Source organism: Lepisosteus oculatus, chromosome 10, assembly GCF_040954835.1.
Source record: "Lepisosteus oculatus isolate fLepOcu1 chromosome 10, fLepOcu1.hap2, whole genome shotgun sequence".
Classification (NCBI taxonomy): Eukaryota; Metazoa; Chordata; class Actinopteri; order Semionotiformes; family Lepisosteidae; genus Lepisosteus; species Lepisosteus oculatus.
In genome coordinates, this window is record NC_090705.1 from 43,058,167 (window position 1) to 43,084,557 (window position 26,391).

General features: G+C 37.9%; 1 protein-coding gene across 1 annotated transcript; it reads right to left on the reverse strand.

The window, feature by feature from the left end:
- Window positions 1–1,516: 1,516 nt before the first annotated feature.
- ddc (dopa decarboxylase) lies at window positions 1,517–25,430 on the reverse strand. Its single transcript, XM_006635585.3, has 15 exons — window positions 25,400–25,430; window positions 24,730–24,763; window positions 22,532–22,739; window positions 20,088–20,201; window positions 19,580–19,699; window positions 16,936–17,070; window positions 15,513–15,656; window positions 11,677–11,743; window positions 11,250–11,344; window positions 9,181–9,248; window positions 6,944–7,020; window positions 5,852–5,871; window positions 4,703–4,801; window positions 3,783–3,884; window positions 1,517–3,694 (listed from the first exon to the last, which is right to left on the reverse strand). The coding sequence occupies exons 3-15, from the start codon at window positions 22,730–22,732 to the stop codon at window positions 3,494–3,496; spliced, it is 1,443 nt and encodes a 480-aa protein (XP_006635648.1). The 5' UTR covers window positions 22,733–22,739; window positions 24,730–24,763; window positions 25,400–25,430; the 3' UTR covers window positions 1,517–3,493.
- Between the last annotated feature and the right edge of the window lie 961 nt (window positions 25,431–26,391).

The following is a 26,391-nucleotide window of genomic DNA, read 5'->3' on the forward strand; positions in this document are numbered from 1 at the left end:
TCAAAATATTTAAAGAGGTGTTAATATTTTGAATAATTGAAATCTTTAAAAACACTTCAAAAATCAGCATGGCCTGCTTAGTGACTTATCAAATCCATCCTCAGCTTAGTGGAGGGAGGTTTGAGGCCCTTTGTGACTGCTGAAGAACGGATTATAAGCACACACATCAAATAATTATTTAATGGTAAGGATATTGTAGTAATCCAACATTCCTAAGGCTGTGCCTCTTGGATTATGTTCTTATTATAATAATTAATATTCCTTGAAAGTTCTTGTGGGGAAGTGCAGCATCCACTGGATAATTTACCCTTGTTATTATACCAGCACAGTCCCAGCAGAAAAGTAGGAAATTGCTTCACCAGTTGAATTAAGGAGAAACTCTTGGTAGTCCAAGTGCAAGCTCAGGGTGGAATTGAGACAGGACACTGCGGTTAATAAGAGCCATGGAGATCTTTGATAACCAGATCTGGACTTTAGTCTGACAGGGGTGCTGCAGGTCTGCAACTCCTACAACAGTCCCAGGTCACTGTACAGGTTCTTGGTTTGTAAATTCTGGTCCAGAGGGAAGGGCGCCACCTACTGGTTTGACAAGACCTTGTGCTGCAGAAACCTCATTTTTCTTTAACTCACTTTTTTACCCCACTTTAAAAATGGGTCCCTCAGATGTAGGAGACCTCTGTTACTCTGCAGTCAAACCTTCTCCACCAAGTTCAGCACTGTTCTGCGTTGCGCAAAACACATTAAAACAAGAATTTAACCAACCTATAATATATGGCATTTTCAACTGAATATTGGAATGCCATGTAATGTCTATGGACATGGTTCTTTTATTTATATGTAACTAACGGCATAATAAGTGTCAGCAGGGTACTCACCGGTAGTGAATGAAGCGATTTCCCTCCTATACGTAAGGTATTTTGAGATCCTTTGAGGGGAAAAATGAAGTTTTCAGGCTTGATTGTAATATGGTTGAGCACCTGATGTCTTTTTAAATTTGTTTTAGACCTTTGGGACATAGCAATGGAAGCCCAGGTGGACAGTGGGAACACTTCGCAAAGTAGAATCAGCTGAGAGAGGGCTGTGTGGTGGGAACTTAAACAGATAACATATCAGCTAGATCTCCATGAGCCATATGATGCAGATACTCAAAACTAATCTGACATTGTGAAGCTATCTGAACCCTTAAACATCTGGCCAATCCAATACTAACACAATACAGTACCAGACGTGTGTGGCTGCTGAGCCTTCTTTAGGTGTCAAGCAAGGCTCAAGAGCCAAAACATTGTTTCATCTTATTACTTTTCAGGGTGTAATTAACCTTTACTCGTTCTTTAGCAGCCAACAGCCACTGACACATCTCCACACTACACTGGGTTTAACATTCTGACCACTAGGTGTAGTAAGTTTTCAGATTGTTTCCTTTTGATTTGGTTATAGCGACATCTGATGGCTTTTATTTGAAACTGCTGGGCTCAACACAAAACAGAGGCACAGCACTAACAACGATGGTTTCGTATCAAAAACAGCAAATGTTTAAAGACATTGCCTCATACGTTAATCAGCATACAACAGTAATGCATATCTAATTAAAGAGACAAAGGCACAATGACAATCGGAAAGGAAATACACAGGAAAGAACAGAACTTTTAAAAGGCTAGCTGAACATTTTTCCTGCAGGTGCTGGAAGAAATATATAATTAGGAAAACATAGCTACAAGAATGCAACTAGATACATTACAATGCTTAGAGGAATGCCCTACACTGAAATGCTAAAATAACTGAAAGTTTTTAGTCCTGAACAGAGAAGAGAAGCAGGAGACCTGATCCCAGGTGTCAAACGCCTTGGACTTCTTCAGAATCAGCTCTGAAACGTAACATAAGTAGAAATGACATGGATGTGCCTTCAAAACAGCTGTATGGAACAATGTAAGGAAGGAGATTGGAATGTCCTCCTGTCATTTGTAACTTTTCTTACATAAAATCCTACTACTGTAGATGGGGGGAAGAACAATGTTTCTAAAAAAGCTTTACATTCTAATGCAGTCACGTGTCGCAAATACAGTCGGCTTTATCCTTGTACATTTCAAGGTTTCTGAGAGAAAAGATTAATCCGAGGGCACTACAATACTAACCTACTATGTGGCGATGACACATTAAATTATCACTGATACAAAACATGATCGTTTTTTTTCTTACTGTGTAATATGATCCTACAGAGGAGATTGTAAGAAATATTGCAAGCTGTTGAGAACAAAATGCACAGGATAACAGACTCTGCGTTTTAAAATCCTTTGCCTGCATTACGTGCCTCACATAGCATGTCGCACCACTCGCTTTGTCCTTCAGCGAAATACAGCACTCGCCACGATGCTGCACAAGCAGACCAGCAGGTCAGGACATGAGGTGCAGAGGCAAGACTGGCCAAGACTGATCCCCATAACAGAGCTGTGCTCAGGTCTCCCCTCCAGCCCTGTCTAGCCTCTTAAATCAGAGATCAGACTGCAGGGTGATGACACAGCAGTTGACCAACTAATATTTAGTGCGATATCTTCCTTAAATCTTGATTCAAAACCAGTCATTCAGAAAGTTCCTGAGCCATGAAAGGAAATGCAGACAATCATCTTTATTTCTTGTTTCACATTTCAGTTTGAGTTCAAGCATCAGGATGCAGATCCCTTATTATACTATACAGGACATAAAGTGTACTCATCCAAAACCTATGGACAAACCTTTTCCAGTTGCCCTCACACAAAATCCCTTGCTATATTTTTAGCTCCCTGACCACCCTTTGGAAAGGATTTGAAGCAGCCTGGATGAACAGCAGTATTAAGCCTAAGCGCACAGAGAAACACACAACGTACAACCTGCCTTAAGGCTTTGGGGTGTTTCTGCACTGTCAGTAGTCATTAGTGCAGGGTGAGCATGGAGGTAGTGCAGACGCGACTACAGTATGCAGGAGAAGAGCGGGCTTGGTCTGATATCGAGCACAACACAGGAGAGAGGCCTGTTAACCGCACACACGCATTTCCACTTATGGATTGTGAATGAGAATTATTATTCAGAGCTCATCTTAATCTTAAAGCTCTCAAGTTTTAAACGTCTCGTCTAAGAAAGATGATTAGACTGGACTAAACACCTTTTTTTTTTAAAAGTGTGAGTCTAACCAGGGATTAAGTTAAAAACATCAAAGCCATTTCATTCGCCGTAGGGCTAATATTAGGGAGTTAGTTCAATCGTATGGCACACAGTCGCAAACTTGTTTCAGAACATCAACGGTGCAAATTCAGTCTTTATTTTACCTTCCGCAAAAAGCAAAACACGACTTTCAGCGTCCTTCTGCGGCTCCACGTGAAAGAGATGGATGTTGAAGTGCCTGCGCTTGTGTTTTAGACAGGGGGTTTCGAAATGAACCAGGCCTCGGCTATGCGTCGGTGCCCGCCTGCATTTGATGAAAGCGAGAGTCGTCGAGGTGTGTCGCTATCTGCCTCCGCCCCTACTGCCGCGGCTCCTGCAGAAGCTGGGAGGCGATTTCCGCGATGTGCTTCCAGGCGAACTGGATGTGTTTTGACTCTGTGGTCCGCGCACATACAGCGAAGCGCAGCACAAAACTGCCCGACAGGTGGCAGGGGACAAGGTGGATCTTCCTGGTATCATTTATTCTTTTAAGGAGTTTTTCATTCAAAGCATTAGATCCCTGTTTAAAATAAATTAAAAAAGAACCAGTCAGAACAATTAATTTGCCTCTTCCTTTTCATCACTGACGAAAACTGGGAGAGGGTTACCTTCAGTCGAAAGCATACAAGCCCCAGGACGACCTCCGCGCTGATCTCGAATCGCTGGTCGCTGCGCACCAAACTCTCAAACTCCTTGGCCAAGCTCACATGCTGCAATGTTACAGAACATGGTTTGTGGTGAAGAGTACAAAGAGTCTGGCCTCCATGCTGTGCGGGTGCTGTTCTATTGGCATCTGACAAGGGACTAAGACAACAACCGATTAAACGTCTTAGCTAATTAGTTCAATTAACTAATTAAGATCACAAGTGGAATAAGGACCAGAAGACCAAATGACCCTCCTAATGTGAGCGGTCCCTCCCTGGTATGCGACTTAACCGGCCACCAGATGGCAGCCTTATGTTAACTACATCGACCCTTGGAAGGCAAAATATTGAACATTGTTTTCTGCTTTTTAAAGGGTGTGGCATAAAATAACATGTATAAATCACATAGGTACAGTAAGTCAATGAGACTCCCATTTGCAAATTGTGGTGAAAATACACCTGTGGGATATAAAAGAAATGAACAAACTACGAGCAGAAAAACATATCTATGATTAACAATAATAGCTAAATAGTACTGTATTCAATGAAGGGGCAGGCAGGTCATGTATATCTCATTACCAAGGACAAATTAAAAGACATTTCTATTACACCATTTAATGGTATGCTAAATAATAACTCTTTGAATTCCTTGCCCAATAAGTTCATATTTAACTACATTGACAAAATAAATGTTATATCTTTATAAGGCTCAATTACTAGGCAAGATCAAATTAAATGTGCCCGAACTGACTCATTAAAATGTATTTGTAATAGATCAGAAAACAGTTAAGTGAGGTCAGAGAGTTGGCATATATGGTACCGTATATTCCGATAACAGATACCAGGTAAAAGAGAACTCGGCAGAAAAGTCCAGAATGACTCACCTTCCGAATGTACTGCTGCAGTCCTTTGAGCCCATACATACGGAACACAAACCACATTTTCAGAGACCGAAATCTTCGGCCCAGTGGTATCTGCCAGTGCTGCATTGGATACAAGGATATTAACATTGTTTCACTTGTTTTTTTTAAAGCACCACTGCACAAAAATTAAAAAATGTAAATCTTTGGTAGACAAATCTAGTATTTATCGGGGACAGCGCAATGTTGTACTTAAATCTTTGGATTTGTCTTTGGATCGAGTCCCTGCTGCTGTACCCCTGAGTGAGGGGCAGTACTCCAGCTGCGCCAGTGCGCCCAGCTGTGTAAGTGGGGACCAGCACCGCTGGCATGAGGCCTTGTAATGGACTGGTGCCCCACCCACAGGGCCTAGACACCAGGACAAGCTCTGGACTGATTAGCCAGGCCTGAGGTGTCACGTAAAGTAAAAATTCAGGAAAGAAAGAACTGCTGAGGGGTGTAACTCATGTGGCTGTAACAATCAAATGAAAAGCAACAGGTATCTATACATGAAACAAACACCTTCAGACACTGCTTTGCAGTAAAAAAAATCTTTAAAAAAGTATTTAATAAATATTAAACAGCAGGTAGAATAAACATAGCTGAGGTGACACAGTGATGAGCCATAAACACTTCCTCTCATGTACTCAAGATAGTAGGAGAATTCTACAAGATTGGTGATGTACTGGACACCACAACAGTGAACTAAAGTTTTCAAAAATAGAAACAGTTAAAAGAACAGATTTTGATGCTTTTGATAATAATGATGGGTTTGGTATTGTAACGCAACGGGGGCTCAGGCGGGCGCCCTTGCTGTATTAGGTCGGCCCCGCACCGTCGGGGGCTCGAACCCGGGACTCCCGCGTCACTCAACAGGGACCCAGCCCGGTGAGCTAAAGAGAGATCTCTCTACAGCCCAGGGGCTGTGGTCCTGCTATCACAGGGAAGGGCGGTGACGTCACCTGCTCTGGTAAGCCGGCTCTTACACAGTGCCTGTCGGCCGTAAGCGTTACAGTATTATAAATTCAATTAAATTCTCAAGAAAATGCTAGACTAGTCTAAAAACCTCAGAAGGTTTGTGATTAAGGGTTATTATGAGACAAATTGATTCCAATACTCTTGTAAAGTACTTACTCTGTAATCTGTGACAAGTCCTGGAAACAGGAAGAGAACAGGATAGAAATTAGTTGAAACAAAAACTGCAACCATTAATCACTCTTTAATTACAGTACATAAATCAAACATCTACAAGGTCTTTGCATTCTCTCTCCAAGAGAAATATACATGGTAAGTAAGCAGATTAGATGGTGCATGCTCCTTACACAGTTTCTCAAATCTAAAAAGTAATGCACATTTCACAGAAACCCTTGTAATGTGTGCAGATATCCCTGTCGTACGAGACAAAAATGTTAACGTTTTCATTCAAAAACACGGATAAATTGCCGACCACACTGTCTTTGCTTCAATAAAAGAGAAAATGAAAAAAGATGTTTTTCCACTTTCAATAAGCTATAATTTGATTTCACTTTTATTTCATATTGGCACTCTGGATTCAGGAGATGATGTAGTAGGTGGCATGTAATCTTTTAACATCTACAGCAGGCAACCCAGGCGAAGGCAGACGCCTGTCACATAGCAAAAGATAATGAAACAGTCTTTTGTTTTCCTGTCACTGCAATTATGCCCCTGCTTCAGGCACAGCTGTGAGCGGAGTATTGAAGGGTAGCAGTTGTGTGACCTGCTTCTAAAACGGTTGATAAACACAAGCTGCAATCCAGCCTCCTAAGGGTTAAAGACACTATCCTCAGAAAGATCAACATGCACACTCATACTATCTCTGCAAACCCACAGTTTAGCCCACAAAGGAAGCTAATAAAAACTTACTATGATCACTTTTAATTTATCTAGATCCTCTGCGTCTTTAAGTCAAGCTTTGCCTTTTTGGTTGTTAGATTATTTTGAAATTAAATATCTTTTATTCCCAGACTGAACATTTAATTGAAGACAACAAGTGATTGACTATTACCTCACAAAACTGGTTCTGTAAAGCAGGCGTACCGAAGAGATTTTAACTTCAGCACAACTGCCTCAGAGTACAGTATTCATTCAGACAACTTGGTCATGTTCCTACCAGTAGTCACTAGCAAGGAGCAAATTCACTTCAGGCTATAAAAAAAGTCAGCAGTTAAAAATCAAATACAACATCCTATGAATGAAGATTACAACCTGATTCTTGGTGATCATGTTTCAGATATAGTGGATCCATTTTGAAAGCTCCAACAATATCAGCTCGTTTCTTCACCCTACAAGAAGAAAGAGGGGAGAGAAACTCAGTGAATTTTCTCAATATTTTAAGGCCTTTTAACCAAGGGTGTTACAAAATCATGATAAATAATTTGTGTCTGCGAAAGGCCGATTAGTATTATTTCTTTTTTTGTGGTCAGTGGATTTCATTGCAATATTTTGAATGCAAACATTTCATATTGTTTCTAGACTAAGAGTAGAGAAGTAGAACTTGTGTTGGCTATTATTTCATTCGACATCCACAAAGCTGTATCATTTCTATCACTAGTTTCAACATTTCTACTTGTATTACATACAGTACGATTTATAACATCGTGTTGTTACAGCTGTAGTATTTCTTCATGTGCCAGCTTGATAGCATGTGGGTAACTGCTGGCAGAATCACTGAACATGAAACCAGGAAAAGCAGCTCATTAAGAAACAGGCAAGACACCGATTCCTCCAACTGATACGCTGTTCATTTCTAAACCTACATCATAAAAGGAAAATTATTTTACATTCACCTTTACATTTTTAAGAGGAAAAGAAAGGCGAAAGAAATAAAAAAGTCACTTGCTTTTTAGGGAAAAGGGTATTTTCGTAAAGTATTAAAATACAGATGACAACTAACAAATTACCACCTTCCTTAAATGATCCTATTAAATATGGAGTCCAAAATGTAAAATTTCCAAACTGTTCTTCCATTAAGTATTAATAGTACCTCCACTCACCACCCTAATATTCACAGAGATGGAAATGACCTGCAGACTGTTGTGTTCCAAGGCCATGCTGATATACTGGTATATTACTGTATTTACAGAGACTGGACTGTGCAATGGAAACAAGACAGAGCCTTTCAGAGGTGTTGAAACAAATGGCAGATGGGGAGGCTTTTTCCTTTTTTAAAAAGCCAGATGAGGCAGGTGACTTTGTGCTGCTGAATTCCAGGCACAATACCTAGAAACAGCAGCATCCCTTTCTGCAAGGACCCCAGTGCGACTCTATAACTCCGAACTACAACAAGAGGTGGTGGTGCACACTGACATCTGAGTTCGACAGCTGACACAGGACACATGATGCCAAATTGTAATTCTTACTGTTGCTTATAAAAAATGTATAATATAATATCAATCCAAAAGGCCAGTTTGGCATAGTCCATCAATCAAACAATCTTTGCTTGACAGAATCACACAGCAGCTGACAGTACTGCACAGCAACAGCAGACCATGTGGGGAATTACTGTGATTGTGTGGAGCTGTGAGCTCTGACTCCTATGGAGTCTCCTCGGTATCCCTGCAACATAACGGGGAAAATCTTGCTTCCTGGAGGAGTGCTTCCCTGTACACTGACGTACTGTAGTTGCTTGAGCTGGAGAAATATGAATTTGATCTTTCCCATTACTTAATAAAGTCAGTCCACCACATCGTTTTTGAGTTTTAAATACAAAAACACACCTCAAATTGCATTTGTACACTTTTATATGTAAATAGTAGTGTCATTACTTTATTGTAAAACATATCAATTTGTTAAACACTTTATTAATACCTCATTATTTTCCCTTATTTTGGAAAATCTATCGGATTCCTTATATTATAAAGTAAAATGAAGCATGCAGTGGATGACTTAATTGTGAATATTGGTCTTTCAAGGTCAAGGCTAATAATCTTCATATGACATGAGTAGACTAGCAAGTTAGACAGCTGTGGCTGAAAAAGAATTGGCTTGAGTCATCATTTTCCATGGATGCAGCTTTAATGTTTGTAGTTATGTCAATGGACAGATACTCAAGAGCATTTGTGCTCCATTCATCCACCCATTAGATTTCAGAAACCACTTTATCAAGCAAATTTAACATATGCTTAAGAATGAATTTTACTTTGACCACTAGCATACTTAATTAATGAGTCCCATACTGTCTGCAATGGAGATCTGGAGACAGAAGTACCAAGAGCACCTTTCCCCAGAACAAGGTGGATAACAAGCTGGAAACAGGGGTGATACCATGAGATTAAGAATGGGAAATCGCAAAGAGATACTGTACAGAAAAAAATGGTAGCTTGATTATTTACTTAATTGAGTTTTTCACTTTAATATTCAGTTAAAACTTGCCAACCATGGCCATTCAATATTTCATTACCTTTATTATTTTAAAGCACTGGTTGAACACTTGTGATGCTTACCACATAGCAGAGCAGTCAAAGTTTACCAAAAGCCACTTGTGAGGGTTAAAGTTGAAGGAATCTGCAAACTAGAATAAATACAGCACACAATGTAAATAAAATGAAACAGAAAAAAATGAATATACATATATTTAATATACAGTATATTTATATAAGGGTCCTTATATGAAATATATAAAAAATATATTGGTGTATTTGTTGAACATTCATTTAATATATTATTTGAAAATAATCAATTACTTTTCGAGCAAAACTCTGAAATGTTTAATTATTTATTTAATGAATATTTAATCATCATTATTCATTTTAAGTTAGAATTATAATGATATAATCTTTCTATTTAAATGCCAGCAACAGTCTCATCTCAACAGTTTAATTGAGATGTTATGAAGGTGGGGTAAGTTGAGCCTTTCTCAGAGATAAGAATTATTAAAAATAAGAATTTCACATAAATGTCTCTCCCTACTTCAGTCAAGAAATAATCACACACAAAGTAGTCATTCGCACGCTATAGATATTATACGTGGTTTTTGATGTGTTATTATATTCTAAATTGTAATCAGTGAACTAATTTTGCCCATAGGGTTCTCAGTGTTTCAAATGCTAGATTTTACCTCAGACTCTGATACTGTTTAAGGGTTTTAAATGCTGTGTATGCTCAAAATGCTGAAGTTTCCAAAGTTTTTTTTATAAACGAGACAGTGTTTTGCTCAATTCATGAAATACTAAATAATAGAACAATCCTTGAGACATCAAGCTTTTAAATACTTGTTTCTGATTTTAAATAACAAAAACAGTTCTTAGACCTTAAACTATTTACCTTTGCTTGCATTTCTAATATCCGCCCTGAATGCCTTTCTTATATAATAAACGCCTGTGAAAGGATACTTAAATGTTTGAGGTCTGAAAGGAATCGAGGGCTCTTGAATAGTTGCTATGCTGACAGATGCAGGGTCCTGGTAGTGATTCATTTCCTAGCAACCAATAAATTTTCAGGAAACTCCAAACCACTGTCATTTACCTGCTGATAAAAGCCAAATCTTTTATGGTTTCCTAACTATCTCACTATTGTTTGAACTTCTGCCATTAATAAACAGTGATATTTCTTTGACACTGAGATCAGGACTTATCTAAAGGTCTACTGATGCCTCAGGAAATTACTTTACCCTTATCTTTGCTTGTGACCAGGCTCTACTGAACAGCTACTGCAATTCAAAGGAAGTTTAATACTTTTTAATTCCACACTGATTGCTTTGTATATTATGACGTCTGGGAAATATTAGTTTTTCGTTTTATACGAGGTAGTTCACAAAAACAGTATGCTGTCTGGGGAAAACTAATTTTGTAAGAAAATATGGTTTTTAATATACAATTTTAAAGCCTTCTGCTTTTATTATCGTTTTTGGGATGGTGCACACTACATACTAATATAACAATACCCACAATACTAATACAGAGGTATTAATATTGCAGCATAAAATAAACAATTAGGAACTATATTCTGGTAACATATATACAAAATGGGAAGAAGTAGTGACAGTTCTTCAGATACTTTAATATGAAACCATGGCCAGACAAATTTTAGTTTAATTTATACTATGCACAAGTAACTTATCCATAAGGTGATACAATATTCCTGAAACTTTTCATATTGTTGAGACTGTATACCTCTGTTTAATATAACTAGTACCTAGGTATTGACTGTGTCAGACAACGGCAATTATTTACACAAATTGAGCACAACCTATAGGTTCAATAGGAACACATTTGTGGGCTGCCCACTGTCTTGAATGTTCTTCTGTGTCAGTGAAAGTTGTGTTTAATTAGCAGGGTTTTGCTTTGATATTGTGATGCTGGAAAACACAGTAAATATCAGCATAATCATTGGCTGAAGTAGTACATCCTAGTACATTGGTTTCCTAGTACAGATTTTTTTAAACTAGTGAACAGTTTTATAACAACTCTTCATCTTTTATGTGGTGGTTGGTATTGACCTGTATCGGTCCTGGAAGTCTGAATCACAGAGCTGCTCAGTGCCGATTTCTGGGCAGGGTTGTCTGGATTCTCACCTCCACTCCATTGAGGAGATGCCTGAATTCTGGGCAAATGAAAGCACTGCCTGCATAAGCAGCATCAATATGCATCCAGATGTTCTCTGAATTACCTAAAACAAGATTCAAATATTAGACATAAAAACACGTTTTATAATCTTTCTTAATTGCATAATATTATGCAGGTAAACAAGAGGGCACCTAAGAGAGCAAGCATATTAGAAGTGAGCTTATAACAGGTAATTCAATAATGTCGTGGTCATAGTGTTTTGTTATTTTGTTCTATCAAATTCACTGCACTCCCATTTAAAAATGTGTACTATTTTCTGACAGCCCTTTGCAAGATATAAAAGGCACCCAAGCAAAAAACTGTAGTAGCATGATAAAAACAGAACTTCCTGTTTGAGACCAGGACATAAAATGTAATTAAAGCAGAAATACTCACATATCGGGCCAAGTTCGCTGATGCGATCAAATGCACACGATGGTGTTGTTCCAAGAGTTGCACAGAACTGTAAACCACAAAGTTAAAAAGCACATTGAACTTAGATGTAATGCTAAAAAAATGTATAGCATGAGATGGTGATATATATTTTCAATAAATCATTTTAAGCTGATAGCCTAATCACGAATTTGTTCAAAATGTTTTTTGAGAGGGTCACTGTGAACTTTGTCCATAGTTTTGTTTTCTGCTGAAGCTGCAGTATTTTATAAGATGGACATACAGAGTTGGTTTGAACTGGGACGGAAGAAAACTGGACACAAGGGCTACTATGCAATTCTATGTAGGGACCAGGGTCAGCAAAAGAACAAGTAAAGGTTTATTCCATGCTGAAAAGATAAGAAAAAGCACAGCATTTTGGCTGTGGAGCCTTCTTCAGGTGCAGAACAATATCGTCTCTATTGCAGAGAGATTGGAGCGCCTGAGTTTCTCCTTGGGTGAGGTTAGACCTGTGTTTCCTGGGTGTGGAAAGGGTCTTGGGAGCTTGATTGTTATCGACTGATGGAAAATGGCGGGGGTGGGTGGGGGGTAGTGTCCAACAGCTCTGTTTAAGATTGATATTGTTAATGGCATCAATAAACCGGTTGTTGTCAGCTGCTGGTGAGGAGAAGTCATCAGCAGAATGTGCTCTGAGCCGAATCCTGCGGTAAAAGCGGTTTGGGGGATGCCAACAGGGGTTTGGGGGATGTCCAGCATCTTAGGAACTGGGACAAAACTGAGGCCTTTCATGACAAGAGGCCGATGCCGTGATCTACTGTTCCTTACTTGTTCCTACAGTCTGGAATTCTACACTGTGTTACGTGCTACAAAACTAAGAAACCAATTGTGTTCAAATTTAACATTTTATGAAGTTTTAGGGTTGTAAAAATATGAGAAAATGTAATTTCCTGTAACAAGTGGAAACTGGAACAGCAGACTGTGGAGATCCTGGCTGCACAGCACAGTGTACCACTGGGGTGTTTCAGAATAGAGACAGCTTTATGTTGTCCTGGTCTGGGATCGAGACACAGAAGGTGTTTCCTGTCAACTGCTGTTCTCTGCTTTTACACTGATGCCCAAGCTGCTTTGTCAGGGCAACAGATAGAGTATTAATAACACTTGATTCTAAGCGCAATAATACACTTTGTTGCTACAAAGCATTCGGATTTCGCTATTACATTGAAATTATGCCCATGTTAATTCTAGAATTGCCAGGGATATCCTCATTTCATTACCTTAAATAAAACTGTTAGAAATGCTTGCACCTTTTTTATTTCTCCTGTGCCAACTCAGCATAGTCAAAACAAAACCCATTCCCTTTTGTCAAGGTCCTTTATATAAATACAGTGTTTGTGATCAGATACAGTATGTTTAGTTGATATTTATTTCATTAGAATGATATGCAATTATGATGATTTACACCATGTTTATTTATGTAACTAACTATATCTATATTACTATATCATTCACTTTCGTGATAGCTTTGTGTTGCTCGACAATAGGGTTATTGTTGGTGTGCTTGTGACTCAGATGTCAGCTGTCTTGCACATGTAATAAAACCGTGAGCTCTCAATAGAGAGAGTGTATATTTGATGATGGTGGAAAGTTTCAAAACAAAAGGACATATATTCCTTTACAGAAATGCTGCCACAAAACAGTTAACGCCACAGTTAATAAAATGTAGCTGCTTCAAAAACAAAATACCAAAGACATATAGTAAAAAAAGTAGGAAAATAAAAGATTGTTGGAATATAAAATTCTCTTTAGGAGGAATCGTTGTGCGGTAGTTCAAACAAGTATTGACATCCAGTTTCATTGTTCATATCTTACCATGAAACTACATGACAATATGAGAACTTGTGTTATTTCTTTGCACTTAACCTTGTGCTCATCGATCTACAGTAGCATGTCAAGTGTAATAGGAAAAGAATGGTACATGGAAAATTCAGGAGCTTAAGTGTGTTTTACGCAAGTCATATTGGGCTTTTAGAAACAAGGAATAAAAGTGATTATTGATTTTCCTGTGGCCTCTGGTTTGTACACAAACAAAAATTAAGCAGGCTGGTGTGATGAAAAGACAACGACTTGGTGACAGCTCATCATCAGCTGCAACATCAGCAATAAATATGACGTCTTTACTATGAAGGAAGTTAGGCGCTGTTTTTTTATCTATAATGCAAAGTGCCGTGTTTCAGGTAAATACATTATCGCTCGTGTTGCTTGAGACATGTCTTCAGTAGACATGAACACTGAAATTTATTTTACTCTCCACACGGCGAGGTGATAGAATAATGAGAATAATGAGATTCAAATTAATTTAGGATGGCAAGCACAGCCTTGACAAACAAAATTAACAGCCACAAAAACCTCAGGGAGAGCCAAAAGAGATGGAGATAATGCAATTCAGATGTGCAACTGATGAAAGCCTTTTGCGTAGTTAGCACTAAGGAGAATATTCATGTGGATGTCGGACTACAATTATCCGGGCTGCGTCGTGTTTTACAGATGGAGCCTGGACCGTAACACGGGGACTGCTTAATTACATCTGATTTTCATCAGCCACATCTAGATGTGGATGAGCTTTGCCATCAAGCTGTGGTGTCGCCATTTTAAATATCCAGTGCGTTTACCCACTTGTTAGTTTCTACCAATTAGTGAATCAATTGTTTATTGATATTGAATTTTCGACAAAAAAAAAAATGACATAATATAGCATTTCTTCCCATCCTCCTGCACCTCATCTATTTCACCAGCCTCTATGTTTCTGCAAATGCTTTTGCTGAAATGCCTGTATAATCAGACAGCTGTGATAGAAGGACCACGCAATAAGATAATAGTTGAAAAAATTCGACAATGCTAATAGGAAAACTCCAGGCCTCTCTGCTGCCACCCCCCTCTACCCCTCCCAGACAGGCTCCAGGGATGACAATGGCATGAGTGATGGGTCCTGCACTGCCTTCAAGGGGAAGGTGTAACATGTGAATGATTTGAATGATATAACAATACTAATTACTATTGTAACGAATATGCCCATGGGCATAACAGGGATCTTGGCCGCCTGGGCTTAGGAAGGTCTTCTTTAGCTCAGCCGGCAAGACCCGAGTTCGAGCCCATTTTTGAGCGAGGAACTGGGCTGGGAGTGGCGAGGGCACAATCCCAAGAACCCCAATCCATTACATTAGAATTAAACAGTAACTAATCCAGTGTTAACAGCACTCCAGTTTTTGTAAATGCTTATTGTCGTTATTCACCCTGCTGGCGTGTATGCACACAGCAGTGTGGAGAAGCAGGTAAGGATCTAGACCTGTTACTGGAAGGTTATGGGTTCAGATTGCAGGTAGAGAACTACTGTTGTACTCCACCCTGATTTCTCCAGCAATATGTCCAACCGTGTAAAAAGGTAAAGTAACACGTAAAATGCTTTGGATAACAGCATCTGCTAATAAAATAATGCGGTTACTAAGCTCGACTTGGCCAGGTTTGAAAAAAATAATCAATGCTGCTTTCTCTATTTCACTATAAGCCCATTGCTTGATTGTAATCAAAACATGGTAAGATCATACAGATATAAAAGAAAATTACTGAAAATCAGAAGCTTGGTGAAAATCAAAAAACCAGAAGGCCTATCAATAACTTTCTCTGTCGTCTCCATCTGTAAACCTGTTTTCTGTTTAGTGGAAACGGAGATTTTTCTTCTCCAGAAGTACCCCAGGGGCGTGAGGGTTAGTTGGTACAGCAGACTCACTCCGCCAGCTATAGCTTTGGTGCTCAATATTGTGCCGAAGTACGGAATTGCTCACATAGAAGGGGATGAGACCAGCTGCCTTGTCCGCTTCAATGGTCTGTCTGAGAGCTTCTCCTCGAGCAGCAAACTTGTCATCAGAAGGGATCATCTTCATTTTCACTCCACCTATCAGCCCCGCCCTTTCCACCGAGGAGTGTGCCTGTAGCAAAACAGAAGAGCCATTTCAGGACCCTTCCCGCGGTTCATACATTATACCAGAAATTACCGTGGTAAATCGAAGTACAGCGGTGTGGGGTAAAGCATGTGAATCATGCAAAATGCAGTACAGCAAAATAAATGCAGAAATATTCCACCACGCTAGAAATGTTTTAAAAATATCGTTCACATTTACTGTTAAACTTTTATAATGGTCAGAAACAAGGTTTTACTACTGTAAACATAGCGCCCATCAGAAATCTTCAACTGAGAAATGAACTAAGAATAAAGAGCCTGAGGGCACTGTAAATTAACTTTTATCATTAATAGATTCAAAGAAGATAACTTCTACTCTGTACTAAGTAAACTACACAGACAGCAGTTCATGGTTCACGTTCAAGGGAAAGGTTTTTTCGCTGGCTGTGTTCAGAAAGGTCAGCAGTATCTCCAGGCGAATCCTCCCCCCGACAGCAGATCCAGCCTGTGTGAGACCACTTGTGGAGCGCTGTCACTTTCCATTTCTTATCAGCCCTTCAGCAGCCACGCTGAGCACGTCACAGATCCTCGAGGCTGAATTAGAGGCCAGGGCTTGAGCGGCTCAAGGGAACTTAACACTTCAGGGGAGGGCTGCCTTCTTACATACAGACACCTAGCAGCTTTGCAGACCAGGCGCTCACTTCCTCAGTTAAACAGATTTCTGTGTCACTGTGGACACTGACATTTGTGCAATCTTCATCTGGATCAGGCTAAATAAGTCCTTTGTTTGCCGTCATCTTACATTAAGAAATATTTTAACTAAGATTAAGATTAGACATATTATTGAAATGAAATAACATGGTATGATTCCTGAAAGGAAAAGCTTTAGAACCTGAAATTTAGGTATAGCATACGTTTTTTTGCACGTTATCATTTTTGTATGAAATCAGTCCTGCCACAACACTATCCTACATGTTTAGATAAAGAAAAAGGTAGGAGAATATGAAAACTGAATAAAATAAAAATATAAAGCTTGAATTTGCATTTGTATTTATTTGTATTTTTTTATATTTATACCCTTAATATCCTTGTTATTCTGAAAACATTTTATTGTTTACGTTCTTAAAAATCTCCAGTAAACAGCTCTCCAGGAAGAAGAGAGTATCAGATGTCGTGTGTCAAATGGAGTTTTTTAGGCTGCAGGGGGTTGCTGTGTGTACGGTGTGAGTTCATACACTGCAGAGTCACACCAGCTCTGTGTGAATATGGGTGCAGTTAAGCCCATTCGTGCTGTTTCACGTGCTCACCTGGTCAGAGGCGTAGGCCACCAGTTTGGGTAGAATGTCCTCTTCGTCTGTCCCTGGGTTCTCCGCTTGGATCTTTTTGACTGTTCTGGTTCGTGCAGCTAACAGAGCAATCAAAGTAGCTTCGCTAGCAGTACCCTAGGGGGAAACATTCTCTTAATTAAGGTTAATTCTCTTAATTAAAAAAGCAAACATGTTGTTTTTTCTTTCTTCTTTTTTTCAGCATGGAATAAACCTGTTACTTGTTCCTTTGCAGCCTACGCATGCTGACGCAGCTCCCCACCTGAACTGCATAATATACTGTCTAATAATGCCCAACACGCCTATTTTCATGGGTTCTACCGACTACAGCTGCATATCAGCATAAACCTTTGAGTGGACAGTTAATAACCATTTTGGATTTTACTGTTGTCTTCCTTTCACTAACATCCCTTAAGCACCAGTTCAGAGATGTGCGTTTCTGTGTGCTATTCAGGTAGATTTATTTTTCAGCAGAGGTACTCTATGTTTTTAACAAGGACATTGTACATGAGATGGTTTTATCTCAGTTTATGTACTGTATTCTCATGGAAATAAAGCAAATAACCGAGATGAAATAAACACAATCAATATACTACATATCAGATGGACCTTTTACAACCAGTAGTTCCTAAATGTAATAATTATTTATATTTATAAATCTATCAGTTATTATTAATTTATATTCTTAGGCAGCTCCTTCAGCATTAAGCTCAGAATATATTTTTGATATTAAAATACTGAAAATCTTTGTCTTCCAAGTTTTATCTAAGGCTACATTTAGATAACTCAAGAGGTGTTTGTGATTCTTGTACTCTGTTTATCACCTGTGCACTGACATAAGCAGCGCTGCTCAAAGATTACAATTTCAATGTCCACTGTAGGGCAGGCTATTTCCATTTTCACCATGTGCTTTAATAACCTTCATCCACAGACTGCAAGAGAGCTGTCTGCAAACTGTCAAAATGTTAGGTGTTATGTGTTGCCATAGTGAGTCATTTTCAATGGGAGTAAATCAGTAATGCAGAAAAAAGGCACAAAAAAGTTTATGGTTTATAAAGACAGGCCTGAAATTATCTGCTGGCTTTTTCATGTCACATCTGATACATTAAGAGCTTCTTCTGTTGAGATGTTCTGTCCACAAACAGAATTAATGACCAACTTGCATGGACACGTATTCCCTCAGCTGTTTCCAAAGCTACACTAAATGGCTATTTCCTGCAGTATTCAAGTGTTAAGAGGAAAAGGGAAAAATCAATGTCACACAGATTGCAGTCAATATGAGAATAAAACACAACATGATTGTTTTTCAGAACAAATCCAGAACCAAAAAAAAATAGTCAATTATTATGTCTGTCAAGCATAGCTGACATTTACAAAAAATTATGGAGATGTTCTTCAGTAACAAATCCAGAACCTGGTTCTTTATCATGAATTCCACACCTTGCAGGTCAAGTTTCCTTGATAAAATATTATCTGAATATTTCTAGTAACTTAAGTCTTTTTCTGACATTCAGAATGATGCCTTTGAAACCTTTTATACAAATGCTTATTATAGATTTGCCTGCTTTTGGCAAATGTTATCAAATTCTAGTTTATGTCTGCAGTGAAGCACTTTCAAAGAAATTAAATTAACAAAAGACCCCAAATGCAACACAATCTTATGAAAACAATTTTAAATAACCCATTATGTAACTTAATAACATACTTTAATGTTAGAAATAAATTACGAAATGGAATCATTTTCTTCATTTTGGTACTCCAAATTCAGTTTAAACAAATCGTATCATGGTAAAGACCTAGGATAAAAACATTTACAAAAGCTCAGCCCTAGTGCTGTAGGCTCAAAGAAGAATCAGTACACAACTGAGAGAAAACCTTGAATGTCTAATTGCATTTTGTAACGAAGAAAAGTTGAGAAATTAATTTGAACCCACAGACACTTAAAAGCTGTGATAGAGATAACATCAGCCATAACTAGTTGCAGAATCCGCGTTACCTTCCTTTCCTTTAAAAAACATACTAACTGACTGAAATATTTGTCTAGAGAGGACACTGACCGTTCTTTCAGATCTTGGGATTCTACTGTTGAGTGTCAATTAATTGCCAATAGCTCTACCTACTGTACATTTTTGCTGAATACATTAAAAAATAAATGGGATCTGTCTCAGTTCTTGGCTCTGCTCTCCTGTATTTCTACATTTGAAAAAGCCTTAACATTTTAAAATAATAAAAATACAATCCAGGAGAAAATCCTGTTGGTATGTATTCATTCTGTGTGCACTGGCTTCTGGACATACTGTAGTTCAGTTACTACAAATAACCCCAGCGTCCTGGCCAAATTCCCCATTGGCCCTTACCAATCACGGCCTCCTAATAATCCCCATCTATGAATTGGCTTCATCACTCTGTTCTCTTCCCTACTGAGAGCTGGTGTGTGGTGAGTGTTCTGGCGCACTATGGCTGCCGTCGCATCATCCAGGTGGGGCTGCACATTGGTGGTGGTGGTGGAGGGGATCCCCATTACCTGTAAAGCGCTTTGAGTGGAGTGTCCAGAAAAGCGCTGTATAAGTGTAAGCAATTATTATTATTATTATTAATTAACTAGTACGCAAACGTAATGCCTTACCTGTATCACACCCCCACCTTGACCAGCTGTCCCAGCCAGGAATTCCTCTGGTAACTTCAGCATCTTCCCCAGCCAGTCCAGCATGACCGTTTCCAGCTCTGTGCAGGCAGGACTGGCAGCCTGAAGGGGGTTAATCTGCTTACTTCTCTTGCTTTTCACTTCTGATTACCATTAGAACCTTTACTCAATACGAGAATTGTACATGTCTGTTGAAAACCATAAACTACTGCTCCATACAAATAAACTGTAGTCACATTTTTGAATTTTTTATTAATAATAAACAATGAATAATGGTGATTAAGGGTCCCTCGGGAATAAAAGCATACGTTCATTAAAAACTGAACATTGGAAAATGTGAAAAATTTACCCTTTCTTTGTAAATCAAAATAAATAAAATCCTTCAGTGTTACCAGACTTATCACTTCAGCTAATACAGACTCACATCATTAAAACATTTAACACAAAAAGGTCTGGAAAATAAAGGAGGAGGAGATTAACTGTTACACACCCAGGAAAATCCAATGCATCCGATAGCTCCGGACAGCATGTCAGCAAGCATGGCAGGAAACGAACTGGCAGTAGGAAAATAGGCAAAGAAATAAGGGCTGTGCCAGTGGGTGACCTTCAGGAGGGAAATGAAACAAAGACCGTCATGATGAAGATGTCGGAGTGCATCCAAGTGACCTGTGTGAGATTGAATATTTATCGTTTTCACAAAACTACAATAAGCATTTTGCTAAATCAAATCTTGTGCTTATTCTGCTGCTGTGATCCTGGGCTTCAAAAGCCTTTGCTTTTTGTCCAGGCACACACACAGGCTACAGAAATTCCACCTCTTTCCTGACTTGTCTAACCCTTCTAAGCCTCTTCTGATCAATTGCACCTGACTGAGCCCCTGTGCTTTGTGTGGTCTACCTCCAGCTCACTATCCACACTTGCAAAATGCGCAGGCAAATGTTTCAATGAGAATATGTTTTTTTTTGGAGATGTTATTAATTCAGTATTTTTTTTAATTTTCAAATCAAGTACATCTTTAGAATTTAAAACATATTTTCTATTATAAACCTGGAATTATTCTGTGACCTCAGTAGTTTGCAGGAGGTTGAAGTGTCTTTTCATACTTGTACTCCACAAGTTACTTATAAATAATTCTGGAAATGAAAAAAAAAAGCAGACAGGAACATACACAATAGTGATACTGTACCTTTTCCTATCTAACAATCCAAATCAAACTGGTATTCTAACCTAGTAATAATTCTAATAGTGACAATATTTTATGGGCTTAAATTGTTATCAGTACTGTATAAATACTAGCATTGCCGATTAGGCTTTAGATGCATTTAAAATTGGATCAAATAAACACCACATAAACAAACTTAAGAGTGTTGTTAATTGTTACACTACTATTACAAAGCAGTATGGAACTCAGAACCACCTATGAGAAAATTGTGCAAAGGTGTTTGGGATAGAATTGGGAGGACAGCAATCTGAAGATATTACTTCAGGTTAATTTAGTGTTCAGCTCTTATGTGGAATGTTTTTTGTTTCATGTAATGAAGAAACGCTTTTGAACTCTATTAGCCATTTATCCTTTTGATTACTGGTTAGCTCAACAGCAACCCTTGTCCCTGGAAACACACCTTCAAGTGTAGGTGTGCCTGGGCTCTCTCTAAAAAATATAAAATATAGTGATAAAATATATAACTCAGTGGACTCATGAGTTGGTCTTATCTCTCTTGGGCTGTTAAGGCCTTAGTTAGGTCAAAAAATGCTGGACTTTTTTTCATTATTAAAGGGAGAAAACTTTATAGTTATCACTCAACTCATAACCATTTTTCAGCCCTTATTTAATTATGAATTTAATTATGTATGAACACTTGTAAACAACTTGTTGCTGATGTTCTGTGTTGAATTAATATAAGATCAAAGTTAAAGCACTAATCTTGGTGGTTTGCAGTTGGAGTTTAATCATTACCAGGCCTGTGGTAATTCTTTATATTCAGAACTGCAACAGTAACAAGAAAAGTCCTAGACTTTGAACAAAATATACTGTACTAGTCAATGACGTGAACATTTACAAATATTCTATTACTGACAAAAAAACGTTATTCATTTACATAAGTCTAAAAAAAAATAAAAAACATTTTTAAAAGAAGGCATTTAACACCACCTTATAAATAAAAGCAAATACTGAATTTGGTTACAAATTGCCCTAGTTTGTTACAAAAGATACTGTAGAGCCAACTGGGATGTGATTTAACATCAATACATAGACAACGATAAAACCCAAACCTATGACAAAGTGCACTTTGTGATACACTGCAAAGACAGCTGAGAAGGAGACAAAAGTTCTTTTTTGCGTATTTTACATCAAACGATGCAGTTTGCAGACATCCAGTGAAATAACAGTAATGGTGAATATTTTTTTTTACTTTGACTAAAGATAAAGATTTTACATTATTCATGTGACAAAACTTGCACACATGCTTCTCCAGCATCATGTACTTTTGAATATTGATAATTAATTATCAATGGCCTTCCATAGAAAATGGGTTCTTATACCCCTGGATCGTCAGACAAAGCCAAGAGCACAAGGCAAAAAGAGAGAAATGGGTAACAGACCCTTTCGTCCATGAGAGTCTGGCTGTATATAATTACAAATTGACAATGAATACAACTTTATTTTAAATATGTTCGATACATTCCAGAACCTTTTAGCACATCACAGGTAAAGTAACAATAGGTGATAAGTGTCTACATTCAACAGAAGACCAATGACAATGCAATTTCTGAGCAAAAACTGGAGTTAGTGCCTTTCACCTCAAGAAAACAAAAAACGTGTATTGTGAGCTAGTGCTCTTTTAGCTTGAATTAAAATACATGGAACATGTCCTATCAAGCTTGTTTCCATCATAGTACATTATTCCTTCTACTTTTTTATTTTGCTCTCACCCCTGGCATGATGACCCTCTCGATGTCTCTGACGATCTCGTCGAAGGACTCCGGCTCTTCCGGGGCCTCTTGAGGAACCAGCGCTCTCAGGTAGCCTGGCTCGACGTCGGGAAACACCGGCCTCTGTTCGATGTTCTCTAGATAGTCGCTAATGATGTCAACCATCTCCTTGCCTCGTCTCCGGAACTCTGCTGGGTCCATCTTCTAACTGCGAAATCAAAGCCCTCAGAATTTCTCTCCACAAAGAACTGCAAATAATGTGCATAAGCAGCAAACTCTGGGCTCTTCTAAGAAATAGCTGGATTAAATGTTAGATTTACTTATCTGCTTTAATAGCAATGGAACAAGATGCACCAAAAGGTCACCTGTTTCTACGTTTCTTATGTTCTGATGTAACTGGAAATGTAGTTGGAAGGTGTTGAAGAAACTGCAGAAAGCTGAACACTATTATTAAGGCTATGATGATGATAATAAAATAATAATAATAATAATTAATAATAATAATAATAATAATAATCTCTTGGTTGTTAATTAAAAATGAGGAATACCGCAGAATAAAAAGATCTTTACTCAGTGTGAATACTTGTTTTGCTTTTGTTTGACGGTGCTTCACTAGTGATTTAGGATGACGCAGGGACTGCTGTGGTACAGTGGTTCAAGATAGCTGGCTTGTCCAAGCTACAGACACTCAGAAGGTTTGCCTGTGCTTCATTTCATTATTCAACAATTTCATAGTGAAAGACCACTGACACTAATTACCACCTTCTTTGGTACAGACAAACAAATCAGTTAAGTCTTACACAGACATTGTAGAGAGTAATATTTTAAAAATTGAATTTCTAACCTAAATTGAAAGAGAAGATTGGTATAGAGACATTTTGAGTTCTAAAAACCTTGAGATTGTTGTTGCAGCTATCAACTGAATAAAAAAACACTCCAAATGTTCTTTCAAAATGAAAAGGTAATTTTTTAAAAATTGTATTTTTGTTAGAGGAATACGGCAGACACTTCCAGAAATGGAAGTTTGTTGTAGAAAGTAGGCTGCATTGAACAGTAGGCAGATGTAAATACCAAACACCTGAAACACCAGTCAGACATGTACAGTATCTTATTTTGAACAAAATATTTCAATAAATGATCAATTTTCACAAAAGAAAGTATAATACCTAAAGTACTAAAAGTCCATGTTTGAAATATAGCCAGAGGGACTTCAGTATGATGCAGAGAGGATTTAACAGGAATCGCTAGGCTAGCGTGGCTATTGCAATTAACTGAATAAGCAAAATAATGCATTACGCTGATCACCTTTTAAAGATTTTGTTTATATTTTTACTTTTGAAATCTTGTTACAATACCTTCTAATATTGCCTTCTGTGCTTGATTAAACACAGCGAACTGTTGCTTTCCTTAATCCGTTTTAATACTGTGTAATCCAGATGTAAATGATCGAGATACCCTACAGACGCTTAGATTGATTACTTTTAAGCAAATACAATTTAAGTCTTATATAGAGGAGACCTGACCTACTATTAACTTACAGTATGTACAATATGTTCTGTAGCCTTGCTGTTTTATGAGTACAACAATGTGGTTTGTTTACTGCCTTTGAACGGCATTCTATTTAAACTAGATAAAAATCAAATTAAAAAAAACTTATAAATATTTTAATTTTTGAATCATAAAAAATTTAACACAAAATGTAACCTCCTAGCCATCTCCTATTTTTAAATATTTCCATATGTTGATTTATTTGTATTATTCAAACCTAAACCTTAAAACCTTTATTACATTTAGTTAGCAAATGCACTTAAATGAATGGTATTTGAGAACAGAGAACAGAAAATTCCTTTTTCAATTAAGATAATGAAATTAATTTAGTATGCCATAAGAATAGTTGTAAGCTAATATTCAAAGTAATTTTTCTACAGAGAGATCTAACCTTCTTTCAAAATGTGACATTAAAACTTGCACAATAAAAAAGAACAATCAATAAGGATTACTGTTAGTTAGCAAATTGAGCAAAGAAAAAAGAACAAACAAAGAGACCAGGATTTCTTTTCTGTCATTCTGTATCCACACTATTACACAATATTCTGTACTTTGCACATTCAAAACCAGACTCTCCGGAATTGATATCATTTGCTCTCTTTTACTAACTTCATTAATCTGAAGACATATAATGTGGAAACAATACTTACATTGTGGTGAAGACACAGTCGTCCCTATCAGTCTCTACTTGCAGCAGTGGAAACGACAGAAACAGACTGTGCTTATATGCTGAGTGCCCCCTTCAGACAGCCAATGAGCACTTTCTTCAGCTTATCACAAGAACGATCGTCTGAATCACACAGGTTAAATACACAAGGGACTTAAAAAACGGCTAATTATTAACAGCACCATTTATTCATTCATAACATTTCACAATTAGTATTATTTTATTATGGCCTCTAATCTACAGAATGGCAGTAATATATTTTCAAAAAAGCTAAATACAAGCACACTTCTCAACCAACGTGAGAAATACGGCTTACAGTACATAAGAAGTCAAGCTTTGGTGCTGTTTTTAGGAAAAGCTTGATGGTAGGTATCTATGTGAAAAGATTTGATGTGTTTTCACCGAATTAAAGAAACATTAAGATTTCAAAAGAACCGAGAACTATTCCATCAATAGAAACTCATAATGGTTTAGAATACTAAACTAGTATATTTATGACATCTGAGTTATCAAGATGTTTTTGAAACAATTTATTGAAATTGTTTTTAAATGCTGAACTAATTAAGATTCATACCGTATATTAACAGACGTCTTAATTTCATTCAGCTTGAGTGACAGGCAATGAGGAAATAAATAATACTGCATTCACTCACCATTCATCCAGCACTGTTGAAGCTATTCTTTCACTGGTGTACCACAAGACTAACTGATGAGACATTGACAAACGCTGCATCTTTAATCCCATTAGGTTTAGCCTGTTTGGCACAGACTGCTGGAGGTACAGTGACCTGTAAATGGAAAGTCTGGTTCATCAATGGACATTTTTGTATCTACTTTATCTGTTGCAGCCTTGCTACACTTAGTCTATAAATGGCCTAATTTTCCTTAAGAGTTCTGATTTTTTGTTTTCTCTGGCACTTAAAGGTCATTGGTAACGCAAGTCTTTATTTCTTCTTGTGATGCATTCAGAGCTCCTGAAATTTGAATTTCATGTAGGTTGGAGTTACTTGCAATGTCCTCATGTGCTTTGCTGTCGTGTGCTGTCTGAAAGCCTGAACTGAACTGCAGTGACTTCTTGACCTGGAGATGTCATAGAAATCAGGTGGGTATGGCAAGCTTAAATCTACCGGAAAATCGCAAACAAGAAAATGGCAAATAAAAATTAAATAATTTTATGAATCTAGTAAAGTTATTTCAAATCTAATTAAAATGTATTTCAGACTAAATCTGTGTCTTCTTGGCTTTGAGGCTTCAGACCTGCGTTAATAGGGGATGATTTTTAATTCAGTTAAAAGATTTGAATTTATTGTGACCAGAAGACCTCAGATCAAATGACAAAACATACAATAAGACTAAAACACTCGTGTCACTTCGCTCACAAGGAATGCCCCCCCCGCCACCATCTTTAATTCTGTCTGCCGTCTCGCCCTCTGACTCACCTGCATCTTCACTCCGACTCTCTGCCTCCTCTTCTGCCTCACTCCCTACCACCGCATCTGAACTGACATCTAACCTGCTCCAGCCCTCCTCTGCCTCCTGCAAAATAGCCTCGAACACTTTGATTTAAATATAAAAACTCTTTGCGTCTTTGTGTCCACTGCAGAAGACACTTAGAAAATGAATGACGTGAAATTAATGTAAATTG